At 55.6% G+C, this 21415-nt stretch overlaps 1 protein-coding gene, 1 long non-coding RNA gene and 1 pseudogene across 2 annotated transcripts in view; 2 read left to right on the top strand and 1 right to left on the bottom strand.

Annotated features, from left to right (window-relative positions):
* The first annotated feature begins 1013 nt into the window (after positions 1–1013).
* PADI2 (peptidyl arginine deiminase 2) overlaps positions 1014–21415 on the top strand; it is a 40916-nt gene continuing 20514 nt past the window's right edge. Inside the window, exons 1-4 of the mRNA XM_004741362.3 lie at positions 1014–1228; positions 12951–13134; positions 14095–14167; positions 20017–20078. Of these exons, the coding sequence (XP_004741419.1) occupies positions 1137–1228; positions 12951–13134; positions 14095–14167; positions 20017–20078 (411 nt within the window). The 5' untranslated portion in view covers positions 1014–1136. The remainder of the gene's footprint in view (positions 1229–12950; positions 13135–14094; positions 14168–20016; positions 20079–21415) is intronic.
* LOC106004212 lies at positions 4726–7230 on the bottom strand. Its single transcript, XR_001177128.2, has 3 exons — positions 7032–7230; positions 6607–6693; positions 4726–4888 (listed from the first exon to the last, which is right to left on the bottom strand). It is a non-coding gene; the product is annotated as an uncharacterized LOC106004212 (long non-coding RNA).
* LOC123387431 lies at positions 8770–8860 on the top strand (annotated as a pseudogene).

The raw sequence follows: 21415 nt of genomic DNA, 5'->3' as shown, positions 1-21415 counted from the left end.
TTTGGCGGGTAGCTGCCCTCCAGCCGTCTCCTGAGTCTCACTCCCATCAGAAGTTACCAGGGTCTCTCTGGCTCAGTGAGCCTTTTGGGGCAGATGCCCCCCTCCCCAGCCCAACTCAGACCTTCCCCTTTGTCCACCCACATTCCTCCCAGATCCTGGCTGCCCGTGAGCAGCGGGGCTCTTCATCTCTTAGTCTGGGCCATCTCAAGAAGGCTGCTGGGGTCAGAGGCAGGGTGTGCCTCAGCTCTGGGCACTGGTCAGCCCCCACCCGCTCATTCAGGGGCACCCCATCCCAGGGCTCCATTCCCCCAGCAACCCTACCCCCTTCTCAAACAAGAACCCCCTCCAGCCTACTCCCCTCCTTCTTGTAACCTGCGTCCACTCTGACCCCTCCTCGCTGAAGAAGTCACCCTGAGGCTCCCACTGCACACCCAGCCAGCGATGCCTTGGCTTGGTGTTCTGACCCTGTAAGCTGCTGGGTTCCCCTGCCAATTGCTCCCTGTTTTCCCTCACCGTAGTGGGTGGATGGGGACGTCAGCTTGTCTCTGGCTTCCTGGCTTTCCTCCGGACACTGCCTCTCCTCCCTTTCCCTTAGTCTGCAAACGCCTCCTTTAGGAAAGCTCAGGTCCGGACCCCAAGCCGGGTGAGGGCACCCACTCCCTCTGGGCTACCACCACTTCCTGTCCTCGCCCCTGTAACAGCTCCACAGCTGCATTATCTGCCCTGAAAAACTGGGGGCGCCGGGAGGGGAGCCCGGCCCTGCGTCCTGGCGCCCGGTAGCTGGGGGCCCCCTGAAAGTATACGGAGTCAGTAAACCAGCCGTGGAAAGGAGGAAATGGGCAACCGCCGGCTTCACCCCGATTACAGACCCGGGGATGGGGAACGCGAGTGCGCGGGCGATGGCGCGGAGGTGGGGGGAGCGGCGGGAAGGGTGGGGGCGTGGCCACGCTTGACGGACGGGCCCGCCCTCTGCTGCGAAGCGGAGGCCAAGCGGCCGCCCCGCCCACCGGCCATAAATAGAGGCGAGCGCGCAGCCAGACCGCCGGCAGCTGGAGTGGGCTCACCTGCGGCAGGTGCTCCGGCAGGTGCTCCGGGCCGACGCGACCTGGACGAGCGAGGACCGGCACTGTGGGAAGATGCTGCGCGAGCGGACCGTGCGGCTGCAGTACGGGAGCCGCGTGGAGGCGGTGTACGTGCTGGGCACTTACCTCTGGACCGATGTCTACAGGTGAGTGGGGCCCCCGCGACCGCTGGAGACACCCCTACCCCCCGCCCATCCCAGAAACCCCGAGCCCCTCCTCGGATGTGGGGACGCGATGGACTTCCTCCAGCGCGAGTTGCTGCTCATCTTGAGGCCCTTGTATCCAGAAATCCTAAGAAACTCGCCCGGAAGACCGACTGCCCCCAAACCGACAGCCTCCCCGAAATCTTGACATCCTCTCACACACCCTAACACAGACCCCCTCCCCTGGACCCCAGTCTTCCCATGGTCTGACCGTCTGCAGCCCCTCACCCAGAACAAACCGGGAGACCCCTAGTCTTTCCCCTCGCTCTCCCCTCAGCACCTCCCTTCTCCCTCCTAGGCTCTCCCCTTCCTCTCAGACCCTTCTGACTCACCACCCACCTCAAAGCAGCTGAGCTTCCTCCAGGATCTGCTGCGGGGAGGGGGGTGCGGCCAGGGCCAGGCCAGAGGGGAGCTGCCCTGGGGCGGAATCTGGCCCTGGGGGTTACTCAGGCTCCAATTTCGCCCTGTGGGGGCTGCTGGTGGTTGCCTGTCCCCAGGCACTGGCTGTGAGCTCCATGTCCCTGAATGCCTTCTCCTGACTTCACGCTGGAGTTGGGGAGGACTTGGTTCTGCCAGGCTGCAGGGTGCAGAGGAAGGGTCTTTGGAAGAAGAGTGTCCCTGACTGCACCCTGTTCCCTCCCCCTCCTCTCTGGCCCGCAAATTTTGGCGGGATACAGGGTTTCTGAAATAGCAGGAGATAGGGTGGGGAAATTGAGGTCATGACCCTCCCCACTTCCCCCAGCCCCCAGGAAACAGGGGGACCCCATGGTCCCCCTTCCGTATTCTGTGGGTCACCCTTGCGAAGGTGTGGCTGGTGTGTGCAAAAGGGTGGAGGGGGAACCCTGGCAGGATCATTCCGTGAGCATTTTACCAGAGCAGCCCTCTCCTGTAAGCATGGCTAGAGTGGGACGGGCAAGCGCTGACAGGAGGGACCATGCGGGACTCTAAGGTAGGACCCCAAGATGATAACCTTGGGCGGGTCCCCTAACCTCTCTGTTCCTTGAGCTGAGCTGGAGCTGCCGATGTGTCTCATTTTCCCCAAATCATTCCACCATCCAGAGTACCCGCCTCCCTGGGATCTTCACCAAATCCCAGCCCTGCATCTCCCCACCCCCCTCCCCAGCCCATTCTCGGTCACCTCCGGTGGCCCTGGCAGCCCTGCCCAGTCAGTCTCCTGCCACCCCTTCATTAGGCTCTGGCCACGCTGATACCATTAGGACCCCGGCCTCCTCCTGTGAGGACAGAGGGTCCCATCACCATGCAGACAAGGCACCCTCTCTGCTCATCGGCCCCTGGCCTCAATTGTGCACATGGAAACTTCAAGGTGGTTTCTGAGGGTCAAAATACAGCAGAGGACTGTGGCCCAGGCCTCGGTGGCCTGGAAGGGCTCCCCTCTGTTCCCCACCCCCAATCCTAAACCAGGCACTGCCAGGGAGCGGGCGGGAGCCAAGGCACTCAGGTCTCTAAGCCTCAGCTGTCCCTATACCCGCCTGTTTGTTCACTGGAGCACTTTCGCTGCAGCCTGAAAGGCTGGCATGGTGGCTCTGGTGGGGGGATGGGGAGAAGGGAGGGGGGTCATCCTTAGGCTTCCTGCCCTCCCCTGTCCTGGCAGAGAGAGGCCCAGCCCCAGTAGGGAAGTGTGTGGGGGAGGGGTGGACCCACCATCCTCCCTCTGGCAGGGGGCAGAGGTGTGATGATCCCCTTTGTCCTTTCCCAAGAAAGCCCCCATTGCCACGATGACCCTCGTCCTCCAGCTGCCCTTCGCTTAAGACCCCCCCCCCCCCCAGAGTAGAAGCTTGGTCTAGACCAGCACGGTCCAGCAGAAATAGCACGCCAGCTACAAAGAGAGCCGCAGGTGTACGTTAATTTCCTATCACCCACAATTTTTAGGATTCCAATAAAGAGGCAAAATTAATTTTCATAGTATATTTTATTTAACCCAAGAGATCCAAAATACTAGCACTCAACATCTAATCAGTTTTAAATGATTAAGGAGATAGTTTACATTGTCTTTTTCATACTAAGTCTTTGAAATTCAACATGCGTTTTACTTTTTTTTAAGATTTATTTATTTATTTATTTATTTGACAGACAGAGATCACAAGTAGGCAGAGAGGCAGGCGGAGAGAGGAGGAAGCAGAGCCCTGTGGAGCAGAGAGCCTGATGCGGGGCTCGATCCCAGGACCCTGTGATCATGACCTGAGCCGAAGGCAGAGGCTTTAACCCACTGAGCCACCCAGGTGCCCCCAATATGTGTTTTATACTTAGGGCTCATCTTGGTACAGACGCACTGAATCTTGGGCGCTCAGTAGACACAGGTGCCTGGTTGCCACCATCCTGAACAGTCCAGGCTGGGGTTCCAACCCTCAACACTAGTGCATTTGGAGCCAGATAATTGTTTGTTGTGGGGGGCTGTCCTGTGCAATGTTCAGCGACACCCCTGACTTCTAAACTCTAGATGCCTGTAGTAAGTCCCCTGTTGCTGTGACGACCTAAAATGTCTCCAGATAATGGCAGCAGCCCCCAGCAGGAGGACAAAAACACCTCCAGCTGCGAACCACTGGTTGAGTGGAAGGAAGCCTCTTTCAGAACGAAGGAGATGGGCTGTTACTCCTCCTGCCACTCCTAGTATCTGTGGTGATAAGGACTAGGGTCCATTTTAATAATAGCGGGGATTTTAGTGAGCACTTGGAAACCAAATGCATTCTCTTGTCTCTTCCTCACCACGGACCTTGGGGGTCAGGCTGAGATCATCTCATTTTCTAGATGAGGAAGCAAGGCTCAGAGACGTGAGGCCAGTCGCCTGATGTCAGACGGGATTCGGGTCCGGCTCTGTCTGACTCAGAACCTGTGCTCTTACCCTCCACTGTATTCTGTGTGACTTTTAAACTAGCAAGTTGAACTGGGTGACCCTCTCAGCCAGCGTTTCTTCCTCCCTCCAGAATACCTCAAGACCCTCCACACACCCCCTTTTGACCCTGCACTTCCTACAGAGTCCTTCTGGACCCAGATACAGGTTCTGACTCTGTATCCCACATGAGTCCTCCCCCTCCGCCCAGGGCCTCCAAGGAGACATCAAGGGACAAGGCCTTGTGGACCCTGGGCCCAGCTAGTAAGGGAGTGTGTTTGGACCCCTCACTTCCCGAGTGACAAAAGTGAGTGAACAGGTCTCAACACCCACCCCTTCTTCCCAGGGGCTCGGGCCCCCTTTCCTGAGATGCATGCATGGCCCCCCCTTTCCTACAGACACACAGTGGGGGCCACAGCTGTGGGTGAGGAGGCCACACGGGGGGGTCCTCAGCAGACCCTGTGGTTGACCCACCCTCTCCCAGCCACACTGGCCCCTGGGGGTAGATGTCCTGACCCAGGCACTTTCTGTGTGCTGGTTTCTAGTGAGCTATAAGTAAATAAATGCACAGAAAAAGGAAGTCGGTTTTTTCCCTAGAGATTTACTTTGCAGTTGTTAAAGGTACTTGCTGTTTCCTTCTCTCCATCCTAAGCATCTTCTCTTCGATCTGGTACGTGTACGCCTTGCCCACACCATCTCCCCCGATGCTTCCTCACTGGGGCTGGCCCCGGTTCCCCTCTGCTTCAGGCTTGCAGCTGGAGAGAGCAGAGAGAGAATGGCTTCTCCATGTTGATTTCAACCTCCCCGCTCACCTCTGGTTTCCGTGAGGAGACACCCCCAGAGCCGGGAGGGATCAGAGAAAGGGCAGCCTTGGAGTCGGGTAACGAGGGTGATCACACTGTGCCTGATTGTCCCACTGACCCACAAACCGGGCTGTGTAGACAGCTCCTCCTCTCCCTCCCTTGATCTATGTATCTGTCCAGGGGAGTCAGAGGCATACCCTTCTCTCTGGTGGAGAAAGGTCAGGATCTGTTTCCTAAAGCCTGCAGAAGCTTTAGGACACAGATGACCTTAACAATGGTCTCTTGCCTCTGTGGAGCATTCTCCTAATTACAGCTGACATCAGGGAGAGATGGGGGGTGGGAGTGATTCCCCCGCCCCCTCCCGTGGGATACCTCAAGGCAGAAGCTGGCCAAGGGTACCAGGGCAAGAGACGTGAGCACAGTAAAATGCTGGGGAAACAGAGAGGGGTACAGAGATGTACCCCACCTTGGGGAAGAGCCTGGAGAATCAAAATTCACCATCTCACTCCCTTGACCCTTCTTAGACTTCCTTCTTGTTTCTTGGTTGGTGTGAGTGTTTTAGAAAGTATCCTTAGGACAAAAGCCAAGGATCGGGGGTCTGTGATCCAGTTAGAAGCATTAGAGAACTGGGGTGCCATGGTGTCCCCATCCCTGAGAGTGCCAGGCCCTGCCTCACAGATCCCATCTCCTGCCAACTACCCTACACACATTCTACTCTGGCCACGTTAATTTTGTGGATGCTATTAGCTCTTGACCACATTAAGCTCATTTGTGCCACGGGACCTTTGTACGTGCTGTTCCCGCTGCCTGGAGTACTATTCCCCAAACCTCTGCAAGCCTGACACTTCATCCACCAAGGCTTAGCTCACACATCACCTCCTCTGAGAAGCATTCTTCATTACCCTCATTTCATGACACACTATCTCAAGCCTCAAGCATTCTCTGCCTCCATGCCATTTTTCCACCGGCAGATCTTATTTACTTCATATTACTGGATAACATTTATTGAGCACATATTCTGTATCAGACTGCCTTCCTAACACCTTCCATACTCATCTCACATGTATTTAATAATTTACATGTGTTTAAACCTCACAACAATTTTAGGAGTTAGCTACGGTTGCTGGCCCCCTTGGTTGGGGAAACTGAGATAAGGAACATTTGTCCAAGGTGGCACAGCAGGTAAATGATGGCACTGCCTCACCCCAGCCCCAGACTACTCTGCCTGGCTGCCTTCTAAGGACTTATGTTTGCCTTCCTTACTCCCCTGTACCTCCAGCCCTCACATCAGTGAAGGCCTCCTTCACTGAGTAAATGAATGGATGGATGTGGCCAGTGATGCATGTAGATCGGCCCGTCACTGGGCTGAGCTCCCCACCCCCAGCCTCAAGGGATGAGCGCTGTTGGACTGGCCAGTGGAAGGTCAAGGGCATGTGGCCGAGCTTGGCCAGAGCAGCAGCTCCTAAGGAATCAGGCCAGATCAGGTGGCCTCATAAATTAGAACAGCACCCAGCACTCTCAACCCTAAAAAGGAGGTCTTGCCAGGAGCTGTTTTGCAGCTCTGGTTTCAGGCTAGTTCCTCGGGGGGAGGCAGGGTTCTAAGGAGGACCTGGTACCCTGCGTGTGCAGCCCACAGCCCCAGACACAACTGGGGTCCCGCAGAGGCTTACCTTCTTGCCCACGGGACCCGCCATCAGGTTGGGAGCAGAGTGGCAGGAGCTCACCACTGTGTCAACCCCCCAGCTGGACAGGGACACCTGTTAGATGGGGGAGGTAGGGGGAGGCCAGTTTTCAGAGGCAGCTCTGCCTGCCTAGCCCTGTCAGGCTCCATGGCCAGGGGCTTTGACTGGCCCAAGTCTGCCTATCTAGGTCACATGCCCAAGCCTTCGGTGTCCCTTTTCTGGGCCTCAGACCCCACCTTCAAAATAAGTAGGGGTCTCTAGAGGTTCCTTCGGGCTTCCCATTTGCTCCTCTCCTGAGCCAGGCCCAGGATTCCCCATCCCCATCTAAAGGACATTTAGGGAAGACTGTAACCTCTGGACCTCCCCCCGGGAAGGGAGCAGCCAGGCCAGGGGTTCAGGGAGCTTGAGTTTACCTCGCACTTGGCCGTTACTGTCCCGGAGACTCAGATCCAGTGGTCACACTCTGCAGGTCTGGACACGCTCATCTGTGAAAATGGATGATACTGACACAGACCTCTTGGGGTTTCAAAAGGATGGGCGAAGAGAGATCACGTGGGCCAAGGGCTTAGACCAGTGCCTGGTGCATGATAAACACTCAGTAAGTCATTATCGTGAATTAGTACTGGGATTATTGTAATATTATTAAACCAGTGATGAGCTTTGGCCTCCAAGCATCCATAACATTCACAGGAGAGAAAAGTTGAACAACATTTGCATGAGGTGCTGTTTAAAGCATCAACAAAGTGGGGAGGGAGGGAGGACTCCTGGCAGATGAAATCAGGGAAGACTTCCTGGAGGAGGCAGCAACCAAGCTGAAGGATGGACAGGGGTTCACAGGGTGACCAGGACATACCACGCAGGAGCAACGGTGCCTGGCAGGACTGTTGGGACACATGCAGGCAGAAAGGCAGAAAGGGCATAGACTCAGTGGCCTACAGTGCAAGCCCTCAAACCAGGGCTTTGACTGTGAGGCTCAGGTGTTGGGCTTTGTTACATAGGCAGTGGGGAGTTTTTTAAGCTGTCTGGAAAGGAAGTGATCCCAGATTTGATTGTTTCTGCCCTAAGGAGAGGGGCCAGCTAAAAGCACCAGTGTCCAGGGAGAAAGGCGGCCGAGGTCACCAGACAGAGAAGGGGACTTGCTGAAGGCAAGGCCTTTTCGGGGCAGCCACCCACGGGGCTCCAGACCTCCAGTCATGCCAAGCTGAGGCTTCACCTTCCTCCTCTCATCCGCGTCCTTGAGGGTGCTCACCCTGGGCTTGCGTGCCGGGTTGGCACCTGCAAACCCCTCAGACTCCTGCAAAGACCGGAGGGCAGGATGTCACACCCGCAGCACCAGGAGCCGGGTTCGCTGGAGCGGGAGGGAGTGTGGGGGGTGGTGATCCCTGGCGGGTGTTAACGAGACCCAGGACAGGTGGAGAAGCTGGGAGGGCCAGACGCCAGCCAGAAGCAGGCACATCACACCCTCCAGCCTGGGGCTGAGTGGGCACCCCAGGCCTGCAAGGCCAAACCCAGTAACCTCCCCACCGAGTGAATGAAGACCAGAGAGGCTGACTGGCTCCCCAGAGGCCCTACGTGGGGCTGAGCAGCTGTTAGACCACAAAGCCTATTCCCCCGGGCTGGGCTCAGGAAGCAACCCTCTCCCACGTCCAACACCGCGTTCCAGTCTTGCTCAAAGTTCCTTTGTTTACCAGCCATTTCTCTCCATTTCCCCAGCTACCACTTTGTCCCACACCACCATCCTGACTCACCCAGACAGCTGTGGGGCCGCCGGAGTCCCCCTCTTCCAGCGTTGCTTTCCTGAAATGCTTTCCCCACTCTGCACCCTGGGTGATCTGTCCTCGGGGCAAGATCAGTCATAACCCCCGCCCCCAGAAGCCTCCGGTGCCCTCAGTGGGGAAGGCCAGCTCACCACCACAAGTTAGGTCCTCTCCCCTGACCGGCCACCCCTCCCTCCACCCCCCAAACTGCAACCACAGTGATCTTCCTCCAGTCCCTCCAACACACTGTGCTAAGATCTACCTCGGCCCCCACCCAGGTGGTCTATGCCGCCTAGAAATTGCTCCTCTTCCTCCTCCCTTTGTCCAGTTCACTGGTTCTTAAACTGTGGTCCCTGGACCAGCAGCCGTAGCAGCAGTTGGGGACTTGTTAGAAACGCAGTCTGAAGTTGCGATGTTAAGACCATGCCTAAGTGGCCAGGCTTGGTCCTTCCCCAGGTCTGGTTTGATAAATGCTGGTGATAAACCAAGTCTGATTTATATACTGCCTCTTCTGTGGGAAGTGCCTGGGATTCTAGGGATCTGATCAACCTCAAGAAATGATAGTACATTCAGCATCATAGCTTTTGAAGATGACTGTTGTTCATTTGCCGTTAAATGAATTATAAAACTGGGAAAAGAAATGCAGTTTCTTTCCATGATGTATATGTACAGCAAGTCATCGTGTTGGACACTTTAAATATATATAATTATATTTGTCGATTGTTCTTCTGCAAATTTGGGGGAGAAAAAGAAAGGTAAACCTCGTTTCCCGGGTCCCCACCCTGGATCAGCTGAGTCAGAGACAGGATGGTCCAACAACCTGCATTTTAACAGACCCTTCCGATAATGCTGATGCATGCTCCAAATTTAAGATCTGCTGGTCTAGTGAATTCTTGCTGTCCTTCAGAGTATAGAGTTAGACCCCAGCTCCAATGCCACTTCTTCCAGGAAGCCCTCCTTGACCTGCAGGCCAGGGCTTCATGGCACCCCATGTTTCTATGTTAGAGCCATTCTCACCCCCAAAACCACATCGTCAGCTGGGTAACCCACAGAAAGTTCTTCTCTTCCACTAGAACATGTATTCCATGGGTCCAGGGAACCTGTTCTCTTTTGCTGATCTGTCCCCCAGCCCCGAGAACTGTGTCTGGCACTTAGGAAGTGCTCAGCCAATGCAGGTTGAGTGACCACATAAGCAAGCCCTGTTCTTCCAGTCCTTCCCGCAGGAAACACCTAGATTTACTGTGAGCCTGGACTGGGCCAGGGGCTAAAACAGGAAAAAGAGACAACCCCCACCTTCAAGGACCTACAAGGGGAAAAAAACACGGATGGAGACAAATGGATTGAGCTGGGTCTTTAAGGAGGGATGGTGAGTCGTCTGGCAGAGAAGTCAGGGAAAGGAAGGGTAGAGGAATGATAGTTGCCTGGGATAGTGCAGGCTGCAGAGGCTGGAGAGTCATGCTGAGACCCAGGGACGGAATGTCACTGGTTGGGTCCCATCTTTTACTGTATTGTCTGCTATCGAGGAGCCACTGAATATTTTCAAGCAGACAAGTTGCCTGATTTCATTTTTTTAATCCCTCTGTGATACAGTTTGGGAAACCAAGAAGGGTGGGGTCAATCATTCATTTATTCCCACCAAAGAATATATGGAGGGTGTGGCCTTGTCCAGGGCACTGGGGTGCAGTGGTCGGCGGAACAGTTGTGTTCTGGGGACTGGCAGCCTGTCCCAGGCACGCTACCTTTAGCCTCCATCCCATAAGCTGGAGCCAGGTCCTGGCCACCATCAATACCCTCATTCTCTCCCTCATTACCATCCTGGGCCCCTCCCTGCAGCCCCCTGGGACCACTGAGCTACCCCCTAGCCCCGGGTTCTCGGGTTTCTGGGGGATGAGTTCTGAGCCGTTCTTCCTGTGGAGGGAGGCAGCCAGCAGGCTCTGTAGAGGACAATGGTTGCCTTTGTTGCTTCTGCCAGAGCCTCTCCAAGAATAGCTGTTTGCTCAGCTCAGAGCAGGGCTGGTGCTGGGGTAGAAGGGTGTGGGGCCCAGGCGCTAACCCCTGAGCCTCTCGGGTCTCCTGCAGCTTCTCACCAGCCCAGAGGAAGGAAGGAGGCAGGAGGCATCACTTAAAGCAGCTATGGTCAGTGTCCCGTCCTAAAACGCATCCTGTCTGTGAGTTTAGAAAGCATTCTTTTTCCTAAATAGAACTGTATGGCAGAAACCCAATCTGTGAAACCAGGTGACATCAGTGGCTCTACTTAATGGAGAGTGGGGACACAGCCAAGAGATCCCCAGCTTTTCCCTGCCTCCCTCCTCACCCCTTTGCCCAGGGCTTGCCCCCTCTGTGCTGCCCAGATGCCAGCCACCAGCCAACCTGGTGCCATACTCCCATGTCACACTTGGTGAAACTGAGGCAAAGTGCCTTGCAGACAGAAGGTGGCAAACCACTACCGACAGGTGTCCAGCCTCTGAGCAACCCAGTGGCCCCGTGAGGAGCTGGGAAATGTAAAAAGGGGTAAATAGACAAGAAACAGGGTGGCCCTGTTTCAAGCTCCTCTCCCAGGCCCAGGTGTGGACTGCCAGCCCCTGGTCCCCACTCTCCTGCGGTGCCCACCCAAGACCAGTGGTCTCTGCCACTGTCAGTAGCCTGGGTCATCAGAGAGACCCTGCGTGACTCACACTCATGGCCCCGGCCACTCCAGGGCTCTCACCACCAGGCCATACGGCTGAATGTCCAGACTAGTGGTTCTCAGAGTATAACCCTGGACCAGCATCACCAACCGTTCCTAGAAATGGTAGAAACACAAATTCTCAGGCCCCACTGCAGACCTGCTGAGTCTGAAACTCAGAGGAGGGGCCGGGCAATCTGCATGCAGAAAAAACATTCCAGGGGACACTGCTGAGCTCGGAGAACCACTGGTGGAAACCTCTCCAACCCCTGGCCACAGCTGCCCAGCTGAACCTCCACCCGGCCAGTCAGACTCTCCAGGGAAAGGATCTACTAATCTCTAGCCTTAACAACACCCACAGAAAAACCAAGCAAATAAACCCAGAGATTTAGACTGCACCCCTGGATAATTCCGATGCCCAAACATAGCGGAAGGCTATTCTGGAACCCAGGAAGGCACGGCCCTCCGAATAGCACGTGTGGCTTTGAGGCAGACACTTGTACCTATGTCTTATTCCCAAATCCAATGAGAATCCCTCCTAAATCCATCTGAGCCCTCTTCAGCCTCTGGGAACCTTCAGACCAGGGGATGGATTTAGCAAAATTGTCTGCCCTGGGCACCTTCCCTCCCCCAGTCTACCCGTCCTTCCTGCCACCTCCGCTTAAACCAGTGTCTTAGGCAGTAACAAATACCTCGGGCTGGGTGGCTTAAACAAAGAAATTAATTTCTCACAGTCCCGGAGGCTGGAAGTCGGAGATCAGGGGCCCCTGTGGTCCAATTAGGGTGGGACCTCTTCCTGGCTCACAGGCAGCTGTGAGCTCACACAGGCATCCTTGTAGCATGGGAGAGAAAATGATCTCTCTTCCCCTTCTTAAAAGGCGACCAGTCCGATCAGAGGGGACCTCGCACTCATGATTTCATTTAAGGCTATCTTCTGAAAGCCCTCTCTTCCAATGCAGTCATATCAGGCGGGGTAAGAACTTTGGCATTTGAATTTGAGGGCACACAGACGTGCCTACAGCAACTGAATCAAACTAGTCCGTTTCCTGCCCTGAAATCTTCATGGCTTTTCAAGAATTCCAAGGATACTAGGACGCCTGCGTGGCTCAGTCCTTTAAGCCTCTGCCTTGGGCTTGGATCATGATCGCAGGGTCCTGAGATCGAGCCCCCACATCAGGCTCCCTGCTCAGCGGGGAGCTTGCTTCTCCCTCTGCCTGCTGCTCCCCCTGCTTGTGCGCTCGCTCGCGCTCTCTCTCTCTCTCTCTCTCTGACAAATAAAATCGTTAAACAAAAAAAAGAATTCCAAAACTATCAGCCATTTGTAGAAAAACCACTCCAGAGCCCCTAGGAATGACTCTTAGAGGAGGGAGTTCCAAGCTGGGAGAGGAACTTGGGGGGGGGGGGATCCGTGTGACAGAGCCAGCCCATCGCTGCCCCTTGAGGACCCAAGTCTCAGGCTCCTCCCGTGGGCAAACCCAGCGTTGTGACACCTGCCTCGTGCCCTTCCTCTGCCTGCAGTTCACACCCTGGATCGGGGGTGGGCGCTGCCTTTGGTGCAAATTCGTTTCTTGGTCTGAGCCTCAGTACCCACACCCTTAGGGCCCCACATGGCAGCCCATCAGAAGCACCAGGAAGTCTGTTAAGAATTCAGATCCCCGGGCCCGCCCCCGAACATGCCGGCTGGGTGGATAGAAGTCTGCCCCCAGGGCTCTGTATTGCTACCCAGTGCCCTCCCCACTACGGGGTGACTGTGGTGCAGCTGGGTCCTTGGGTGTCCCCCAGACCTGGCTCTCCCAGGGGTCCGAGCTGCAGCCCCGCCCCCCCCCCCCGGAGTCTTTTTTGGAAACCCCTCCTCCCACCTGCCCTGGGATCCTCCCCGCACCATGACCCCCTCCCCTCTCTCCCCACAGCGCGGCCCCCGCCGAGGCCCGGACCTTCAGCCTGAAGCACTCCGAGCGCGTGCGCGTGGAGGTGGTGCGCGATGGGCAGGCCGAGGAGGTGGCGACCAACGGCAAACAGCGCTGGCCTCTGTCGCCCAGCACCACGCTGCGGGTCACCATGAGCCAGGCGAGCGCTGAGGCCAGCAGTGACAAGGTACCCAGGCTGAGGATGTCCTCCAAGGGCGAGGGCAGCGGGAACCAGGGGCGGGGCTCAAGCAGCGTCACCCAACGCAGACAGAACAGAACGTGCGCCACACTTGTCACTGTCCCGTTCCTAGCATCCATTCTCAAAGAACAGAAAGAGGCAGGCGGCCTCCATTTTTATAGTACGTTTTCCTTAACCCCATAGATCACGTATTATTATTTTGACATGATGCTAATATTCTAAAAAAAAAAATCCATGAGATGCCATATGTTCTTTTTTACACTAAGTCTGTGTCACGCTTAGAACACATCTCAGATCAGATTGACCATGGGATACCCCTGTGGCTGGTGACTACTGGACACAGAGGCTCAGGGCCAGACCGTGGAACATGGCTTCATGGAATGTTAAGGCTGTGGGCTGCTGAGTGATATATTAGAATCACTGGAAGTTACAGCCCCAAATGTCCTTGGCCGCCTCCTGTATTAAATGGGGTGCTGAGTGCCCATGCAGTAGGGCAATTTGCCCAGTGGTAAAGCTGAGACCTGACGTCTCTTCGCTGGGTTCTGTAGTTATGGACTTCCGATGCGCCCCATGGCAGTGATGGCGCTGGGCATTATTTAAAGAAAACTCCTCAGCCCTACCCCTGGATGCTTAGCAGGAGCAAGTCATATACCATGGCAGATATGGGAGGGCAGGTAGACAGCAGAATGCACCAGGACTCATAGGTAGGCAGTCAGTACCGTAATGCCCTCTAAGAAGAGGGGAGCCCCCTATCTGTTGGAGAATTTGAGAGAAGCAGCCCACCAACCCAGGAATGCTTCCTGGAGGAGAGGGTTTGTGTGTTTGGGCAGAATTGGCTTGACAGGCTCTGAGGGGTGAGTCAGGGAGAGGGGTCACCGCAGATTTTCCTGCCTGTGATCTGTGATCTCTGCTCTTCTCTCCCTCCCAATGCACCCCCTCCCTGCCAAGGTCACTGTCAACTACTATGAGGAGGAGGGGACTATGCCCATTGACCAGGCTGGGCTCTTCCTCACAGCCATCGGTAAGTTGGTATGACTGCGGCCTGGGTGCTTTGCTCCCCAGGGAGGCTGACCCTGCTGCCCTTCTCAGCGGCACTTGGCCTGAGTCCGGTGCTGCAGACCTGACACTCGGAGCTTCCTCTGAATAATGCAGGCCTGAGAAGTGATGCCACACGCGCCCAGGCCCTTCTGTCCTGGGGTGAGGGATGTCCTGCAGGAGGTGGCATACCCTGGTCTGCCAGCACCTTGCCCCGCCTTGTCAGCATCCCCACCCCAGGCTCTGTGGGCCACTGAGAAGAAAGAGCAGAGTCTGTTCCTCCCCTGCCTCTCCCCTGCAGCCTGGAGAAGAGCTTGTCCGTCCTAGTGAGGGAAATGGCCAGTCTGCTCTGTCCCTCACAGTCCCAGCTACCCCCTTGCCTTCCCTAGATCCTGCCCTGGGAACACAGAGAGGCAGCCTGGTTCCTTAACTCACCTAGTACAAGCCTTTCATTTGGCATGGAGGACAGGGAGGCCCAGAGAGGTTAGGGAACTTGTTCAAAGTCACACAGCATCTCCCTGGCAGGTTGGGTCTGGGGCTCAGGACGAACCCCTCTCGGGGCTCTTCCCATCTGCACAGCCCGGGTTCCGGGGCTCGGGCAGTGTGGTTTTCTTCCAACACTCCCCTCTTCTGCAGGTGGGGTGTTACTTTTACATCTTCCTTTTCATCTTAATTACATAATGATTAAGCCAGGAGGACATGTCAGGGGGTCGTTCTGTCTGTCCAGCCTTGACTCAGCATTGCTCGAGCTGCCCCATGGCAGGGCGAGAGAACTGCCAGCTGCCGAGAACCCGCTGTGTGCGGAGTGCTTTAAAAGTTGCAAAAATGTCTTGCACTTACTCAAAACCTACTCTGGGTCCTCTACGGTGCTGGGTGCTTCGAAGAGGAGAAGGAGAAACACCCGAGCTTTCTTGATTGCTGACTGTGTGCCCAGTTCCGGTCCTTCAATGTCATGGTCTCAATCTTCTCTTCCAACTATGGCCAGGATAGATAAGAGGACTCAGAACCTCCCCCCAAAACAACCAATTCCCACTCAGCGTCTCCTCCTCCAACCACCAGAGGAGCAGCAATGTACCTCCGCCCTCGGCTTCTTCCCCCGTGGGTTTTGTTGGCTGGTCACCCTGACCCTCTTTCTGCACGGGGGGAGTGCCCGGCCTGGGGCTGGGCTCCTCGGGACACCCTTGGGGGGCCCCGGAAGAGGGTCCTCATATGCACACATGGCCCCTGAGCGTCTCAGATGACATGCCCTGAGGAAATCTAATCCCACAGAGATTGGGACACCTAGGATGTAAGCAGGAAGGGCAGTGGCCAGTGGTCCCAGAGGGCTGACGCCACCATGAGCGAGTCTACCCCCAAGCCAGGCAGACAGGATAGATGGGAAAACAGTGCCCCGTGAGGAGGCAGGACCGGACCCCCCTCTCATCCAAAGGACTGGGGAGCTTGTGTTCGAGGGAACAGCAGGTTCCACAGACCAGTAAAGCGCCCACCCCGCCCCCAGTAATAAGCCTGACATTGTTGGTGCTTGGCCAAGAAGAAAAAAATATGTGAATATTTATTTATATAAATATAAATAAAATAATTTGCCAACAACTATCACCATCATTGTAACATTTTTCACACTTAAAAAGTAGGCAGAGGAATCATTCCAGAATAGAAGACAGTCCCTTAGATTGCCGAAATAAAGTCTTGTGGAAACCTCACCCGCTGAACTTACGTTTCCTGTTCTACCAGGGACCCTGGGGGAAATCGGTTCCCCTTAGGGCCCGCTGCTCTGTCTGACCCTCCGGGTCTTGTCCTTTTCAGGCATCTATTCCAGGGGCCCTGAGCCCCAAGTCCTGAGTAATCATTGCCCCTTCCTAGGGAGGGCACCCCAGAGGCAAGGAATACCCCAAAAGTTCCGGGATGGGGGGCTTCCCCCCCCAGGGATATATCAGAGTCCACCAAACCCTAGCTCTGCCCTGAGCCCCACACTCCTCACCTGCCCCGAGGGACCCACAGTGCCCTTGTGCACAGTGCTCACGGAGATCCGAGCATGGGGCCTGGGCAGACACTCAGTCAATACTTGTTCTTCTCGCCCTTCTGCTTGGGGGAGCCACATTTTCCCTCCACCGGGGCAAAGCTGAAGAACCTTATTGTCCCTCAGTCTTCCTCCTGGGACTTGGAAACAAACCCATGGTGCCCTTGGCCAAACCAGGCCCTTGGGCTTGGCTCCCAGTCCTGCCAAGGCCATGCTGTGTGACCTCACCAAGTAGCCCGCCCCTTGGGACCTCACTTTCTCCCAGCCGTAAAACCAAGGCTTTGAGCCCGTTGACGGCACCTTCAAGACTCCGGGTAGGACTGAGTTGCAAAGTCCTTCCTGTGAAGGGGACTGGGGGAAGGGGGTGGTGGGAGACAGAAGAATGGTCTCCCCGTCTTGGCTGTGGTTCTGGCAACAGGAGCAGGCCATGAGCCTTGAGAATTATTAGCCTCATCCTAAGGACCTCATTTCTTGTGTCCCCTCCCCAGAGCCTAGGCTGATTGCCCTAGTTGGCTGTGGGGGAGAAAGTCCTGCTTCCCCACCACACCCCGTGCTGCCCAGTTACGTAAGAAGGGCAGGCATCCTGCCCCTGCCCCTGCCGCTGGGGTCCGGCAGCCTGCCAAAATGCTTATGCCTCTGTGTCAAGCCTGAAGCCTCGGTGTCTAGATTCTCAGGGCAGACTACCTTGAACTCAATCCCAGTGACATTTCCCATAAATCTGCCCCACACCCCAGGTGCCACCTGACCCCTTGGGGCTATTCTGGGGAGCTGAGGTAGGATTCGGAGCCTCTGGGAAATGTCGTCTGGAGCCCAGATGCCCCGAAACAGCTGTCCTCACCCCCCTCCCCTACAGGGAAGACAGAGCTATCTCAAGACGGCAGAGCTCTGGGGGAGTCACGATGGCCCTGTCCTCTGTCCCTGCAAGGATCATCTCTGCGGAAATCTAGTTAAATGCGACATTGGAGGGAATGTTGAAGGGGAAAAGCCTGGGCGGTTGGGAGGTGGGTGATAAGAGAGCCCGATGACGTCATGTCTGAATTTTGTAACAGGAAGTCAGTGAAACTTGTCTGAAGTTAAAACTTGTCTCAAGGGAGAGCAATAAGCATAAGACTTGGCATTCTGGAGATTTCCTAAGGCCGGTGAGAGGATAGAATGGACAGAAAACTGCTATTTTTTAGGTGTTTGGTGCTATTTGCAGTTGGCTTGTTTTGTGTGTGGGTTGTTTTGTTTTGTTTTGCATTTTGTGCAAATATTCCATCGATAAAATTTTTATTTTTTAAATTTTTTTGAGAGATTTTATTTATTTTTTTGAGAGAAAGAGAAGGAGCAGGGGGAAGGGGGTGGGGAGCAGGCTCCCCGCTGAGCCTAGAGCCCAATGTGAGGCTCGATCCCAGGACCCTGGGATCATGACCTGAGTGGAAGGCAGAGGCTTAACCGACTAAGTCATATGGGCACCCCTACATCGACAAAATTTTTAAATTTAAGGAATTTATCATGAAGTAAGACACAGTTAAGTGCTTTTTAATTTCTCTCCTGTGACCCACTGTGTCCATGGACCCACCAACAACCATGGTGTGCTGCCACCCTGAACTAAAGAGCAAAGTCCTAGGGCTGCCAGGGTGGGGATGTGGCCAGCTCCCCTGGGAATGCCTTAAGGGGAAAAGCCTTGGGTTTTTGAAGGTAGACTTGGCTTTTAGAAACAGCCCAAGGTAGAGATCAGCCTGAGTCAGTGGAGAGGAAACGGGCCAAGGTCAGGGGTCTGGAGTCAGAGGCCTGAGTGGGATGCCTGGTTCTCCACTCTCTGGAGACTTTGTGGGCATTTCCCTGCAGGATGCCTCAGTCTCCCTGTCTGTGCGGTAGTGGTAAGTCGTCTCTGCAGGTGTGACTAAGAGGAGAACACGCGATGGGAGGCACTCTGCCTTGGGAGAAGGGAACTGCACCCACAGAAGAGATTGTTATCTGCAAAAGCAAAGACAGGAGGGTTCCTTAGGGAGTCCAGGACTGTGGCTGGTTCCCAAGGAGGAGCTTCGGGAAGCCAACCTCCCTGAAAGGCAACACTCACTGGGGAGTGTCCAGTTGGAAAGTTCATGAAGGTCTGGAAGCCAAAATCAATACTGTTCCTCCATCAGAGCCTTCAATCTTTTTAACAGCAGCTGGCAGTACTTGCCTCCCCACTTGGTCTGGAGAATCCCTACCCGGCACCAGTCTCCAGGCTATCTATCAGCCCAGTTTGCTGACAGATGACGTCTCGGAGGCTGGGTTTGCTCACCTCTACAGTCGTGGCAATCATAATATTTATCTCATCAGACTGGGGACTCCAGGGTAGGCAGGTGTCCCGAATGCCCACCGCTGGGTAGAGCGCCTGGAATGATGGGATGCTCAGTGATGATTTATTGACAGATGGGCTCCATAGGACGAGCTTATCTAATAATCACAGCCTATGGCACCCAACTGACAGCCGGGCTGCAGAGGCTGGGACGCTGGGGTGCTCCCTCTCCCAAAGGACCAAGCGCCCTGAGAGTTTCCCCTGTCCTGCCTCCTTCGAGACCCAGAAAAGCCCCATTCAGGGAATCAGGCCGTGAGCAAAGAGAGGACTTGTGTCTTATCGCCAGGGTGAGCCGCCTCAGGAAGGGTGACATCAGCAGCCCTTCCTGTGCCAGGACCCTCCTCCCCACCCGATCCAGGGACAGAGCGCGCCTGCCAAGGGGACAGACCAGGAATGCATTCACTCCCACCCAGCTCCCGCCTCTGTCCAAGTCATGCTTCGCGTGAGGCCGAGTCCACGGGGCATTTCCAAGACCTGGCCTCAGCTCATCCATTGTGTGATACTCTGTCACCTCGGGACAACTCCTCAGCTCTGCCCTGCCCTGTCCTGTTAGTCTCTAACTCGGGGGACCATTTGGCCTCCCAAGGGACATTTGGCAATGTCTGAAGACATTTCGGTTGTCGCAGTTGGGGGATGTCACTGGCATCTGGCAGGTGGTGGCCACGGATGCTGCTAGACATCCTCCAATGCAGGTAGAGGAACTAGGGCTCAGAGAGGCTGTCCAACCTTCCCAAAGTCACACAGCTTATAAGCAGAAAAACAGGGTTTGAACCCAGCACTAACACTTAATCTTGGGCTCCTTCCACTGCCCCACATGGTTTCCATGAAGCTGGTCCCTAGGACAGGCCTAGAGATACCAAAAACCCCTTCCCCAAGAGAAAGAATAAACAGGGACCCCTGACTGAGACCTTTATCTGAGAGCCTGGCTTTCACAGGCACCCTCAGACCAAGAGGGATTGGAGACCCAGCTTCCCATCCAAGGTAAAACTCTCACGGGAGGCGGAAGTTCTAGAAGAGATCACACACGGGGATGTGTGCACACTGCCAGGACAGACGGAGAAAGGCAGTCAGGAACACCTATGAAAGTTTTCAAAATCTGAACTTCAGGTCAGGCCAAACGCAATGTGCCCCAGTTCCGCTAATGCCGCCTGTCCACACGGGGCACGTGACTTGGCGTCTCTGAACCAAGTCTCCTGGACCTGTCTCGTGGGGCTCATCCACCCACCACCCAGAACCGTCTGCGGAACCATGAAGGCTGGGGGGATCCCTGCCCTACGTGATCGCCCCTCTCCAGGCCGTCATGTGTGAGGTTGGCACAGTATCCACTTACATCCTCCATTGGGCGGTGGGGGGCTGGGACAGGGGGTTCCCTGAGATGGCAGCAAGACCCTCCCCAAGCAAATGTGTGAGCTGCACAGGGCTTCCTCCCGGCCCTCACCCCACCCTGCCCTCTCTGGCAGGCTCCCCGATTCACGCGTGTGTCTGTCCGCAGAGATCTCCCTGGATGTGGATGCAGACCGGGACGGTGTGGTGGAGAAGAACAACCCAGGAAAGGTACCGAGCTACCAGGGCAAACGGCCCCGGACTTGGTGGGGAGGCTCCCGGGGGTGCAGAGCAGAGCCCAGGACAGGTGCTGCGGTCAGCCGCGGTCCTCCCTGCAAGCACGGACAGCTCCCCTTTTACAGAGAAGGAGACTGAGGCCCAGCGCAGGCTCCCACACAGCACGCCCATGGCGGAACCCACAGAGGAGCCAAGGGCCTCACAGCCGCAGCTGCCAAGCACCTTCCCGAGTCGGTTCCCCGTCCACAGGACGGGACACCCGGTTCGTAGAGCTGTTGGACGGCGTCCTGCCACAGAGGAGGCATTCGCTCTTATGACTCGGCCTTCTTTTTCATTTTAAAGCCGACCGAGGGAGACCCTCGGGAGCAGAAGACCGCGTAAACCACTCTCGCTCAAGGCGCGTTATCTTTAAGGGCGCACCGACCCCCCTCTCTTGTTTTATTCACCCATTCATTCATTCATCCCTGCATCGGTTCCTATCTTCATTCATTTACTCCCTCTTACCCTGCGTTCCACACTTCTGCTCCCCTGCAGAAGAGCATTTTAATGGGTTTGGTGTGTTCCTTTCCATTCTCATGATTCTTGCAAAACACACCGAGTGCTTGGTGCACGTGTGTCTTTAGCCTGCGCAGCACAGTGTTCTCCGGCTCCTTCGGCTGTGGCCTTCACCCTCCAGCCAGGGTTTAAGCTCCACCGGTTTTGCTCTGTGTACATGCAAGGTTCCTTCTCCGTTCCATTTCCCGGCCTTCTAGATCACTTACATTGGTGGCTTATGTTACTTTCATAATAACAACCCAAAGCCTGTTTTAAATTACATGTAGATGGATACTTGCAAAAGTTAAATGAGCACAGCCCAGGGAGAAGCCTGGGTCCCAGCAGCCAGCTGCAGACTCTCTGTACCTGTCTGTAGGTACAGAGACCTACAGGTGTGGGGGCCTCAGGCCCGTGGGGGAGCCCCCTCTTCCCGGCTCCTCCATGGGACTCCACCTTCTATAGGACGCCCGCTGCAAGGAGATGCCGAGTCTGTGTCCATGGCCAAGCCACATGACAGCAGACTCCACGGAGGCCTCCGCGGCACCCCGCCTCCCCCAAGCAGCTCTGCAGCCTTGGTGAAGTCCCACAGTCCTACGGGTCTAGACTTCCTTGGACTCTCTCTATCCAGGCCTGTGGAGCTTTGTATGCTCTCCCCTTGTCCCATAAGTATTTGTTGATGTTCCCGGACTGGTCAGGCCCTGGAGCTGTAGAAGGAAAGAGTGGAAGTCGGCTGCTGCCCTCCGGGAGCCCACGGTCCAGGGCAGGAGGAGGGAAGAGGGGCCACATTAAACAGAGTG

Source organism: Mustela putorius, unplaced genomic scaffold (genome assembly GCF_011764305.1).
Source record: "Mustela putorius furo isolate JIRA1106 unplaced genomic scaffold, ASM1176430v1.1 tig00003853_pilon_pilon_pilon, whole genome shotgun sequence".
Taxonomy (NCBI): Eukaryota; Metazoa; Chordata; class Mammalia; order Carnivora; family Mustelidae; genus Mustela; species Mustela putorius.
This window is presented reverse-complemented; position numbering and strand designations above follow the sequence as displayed.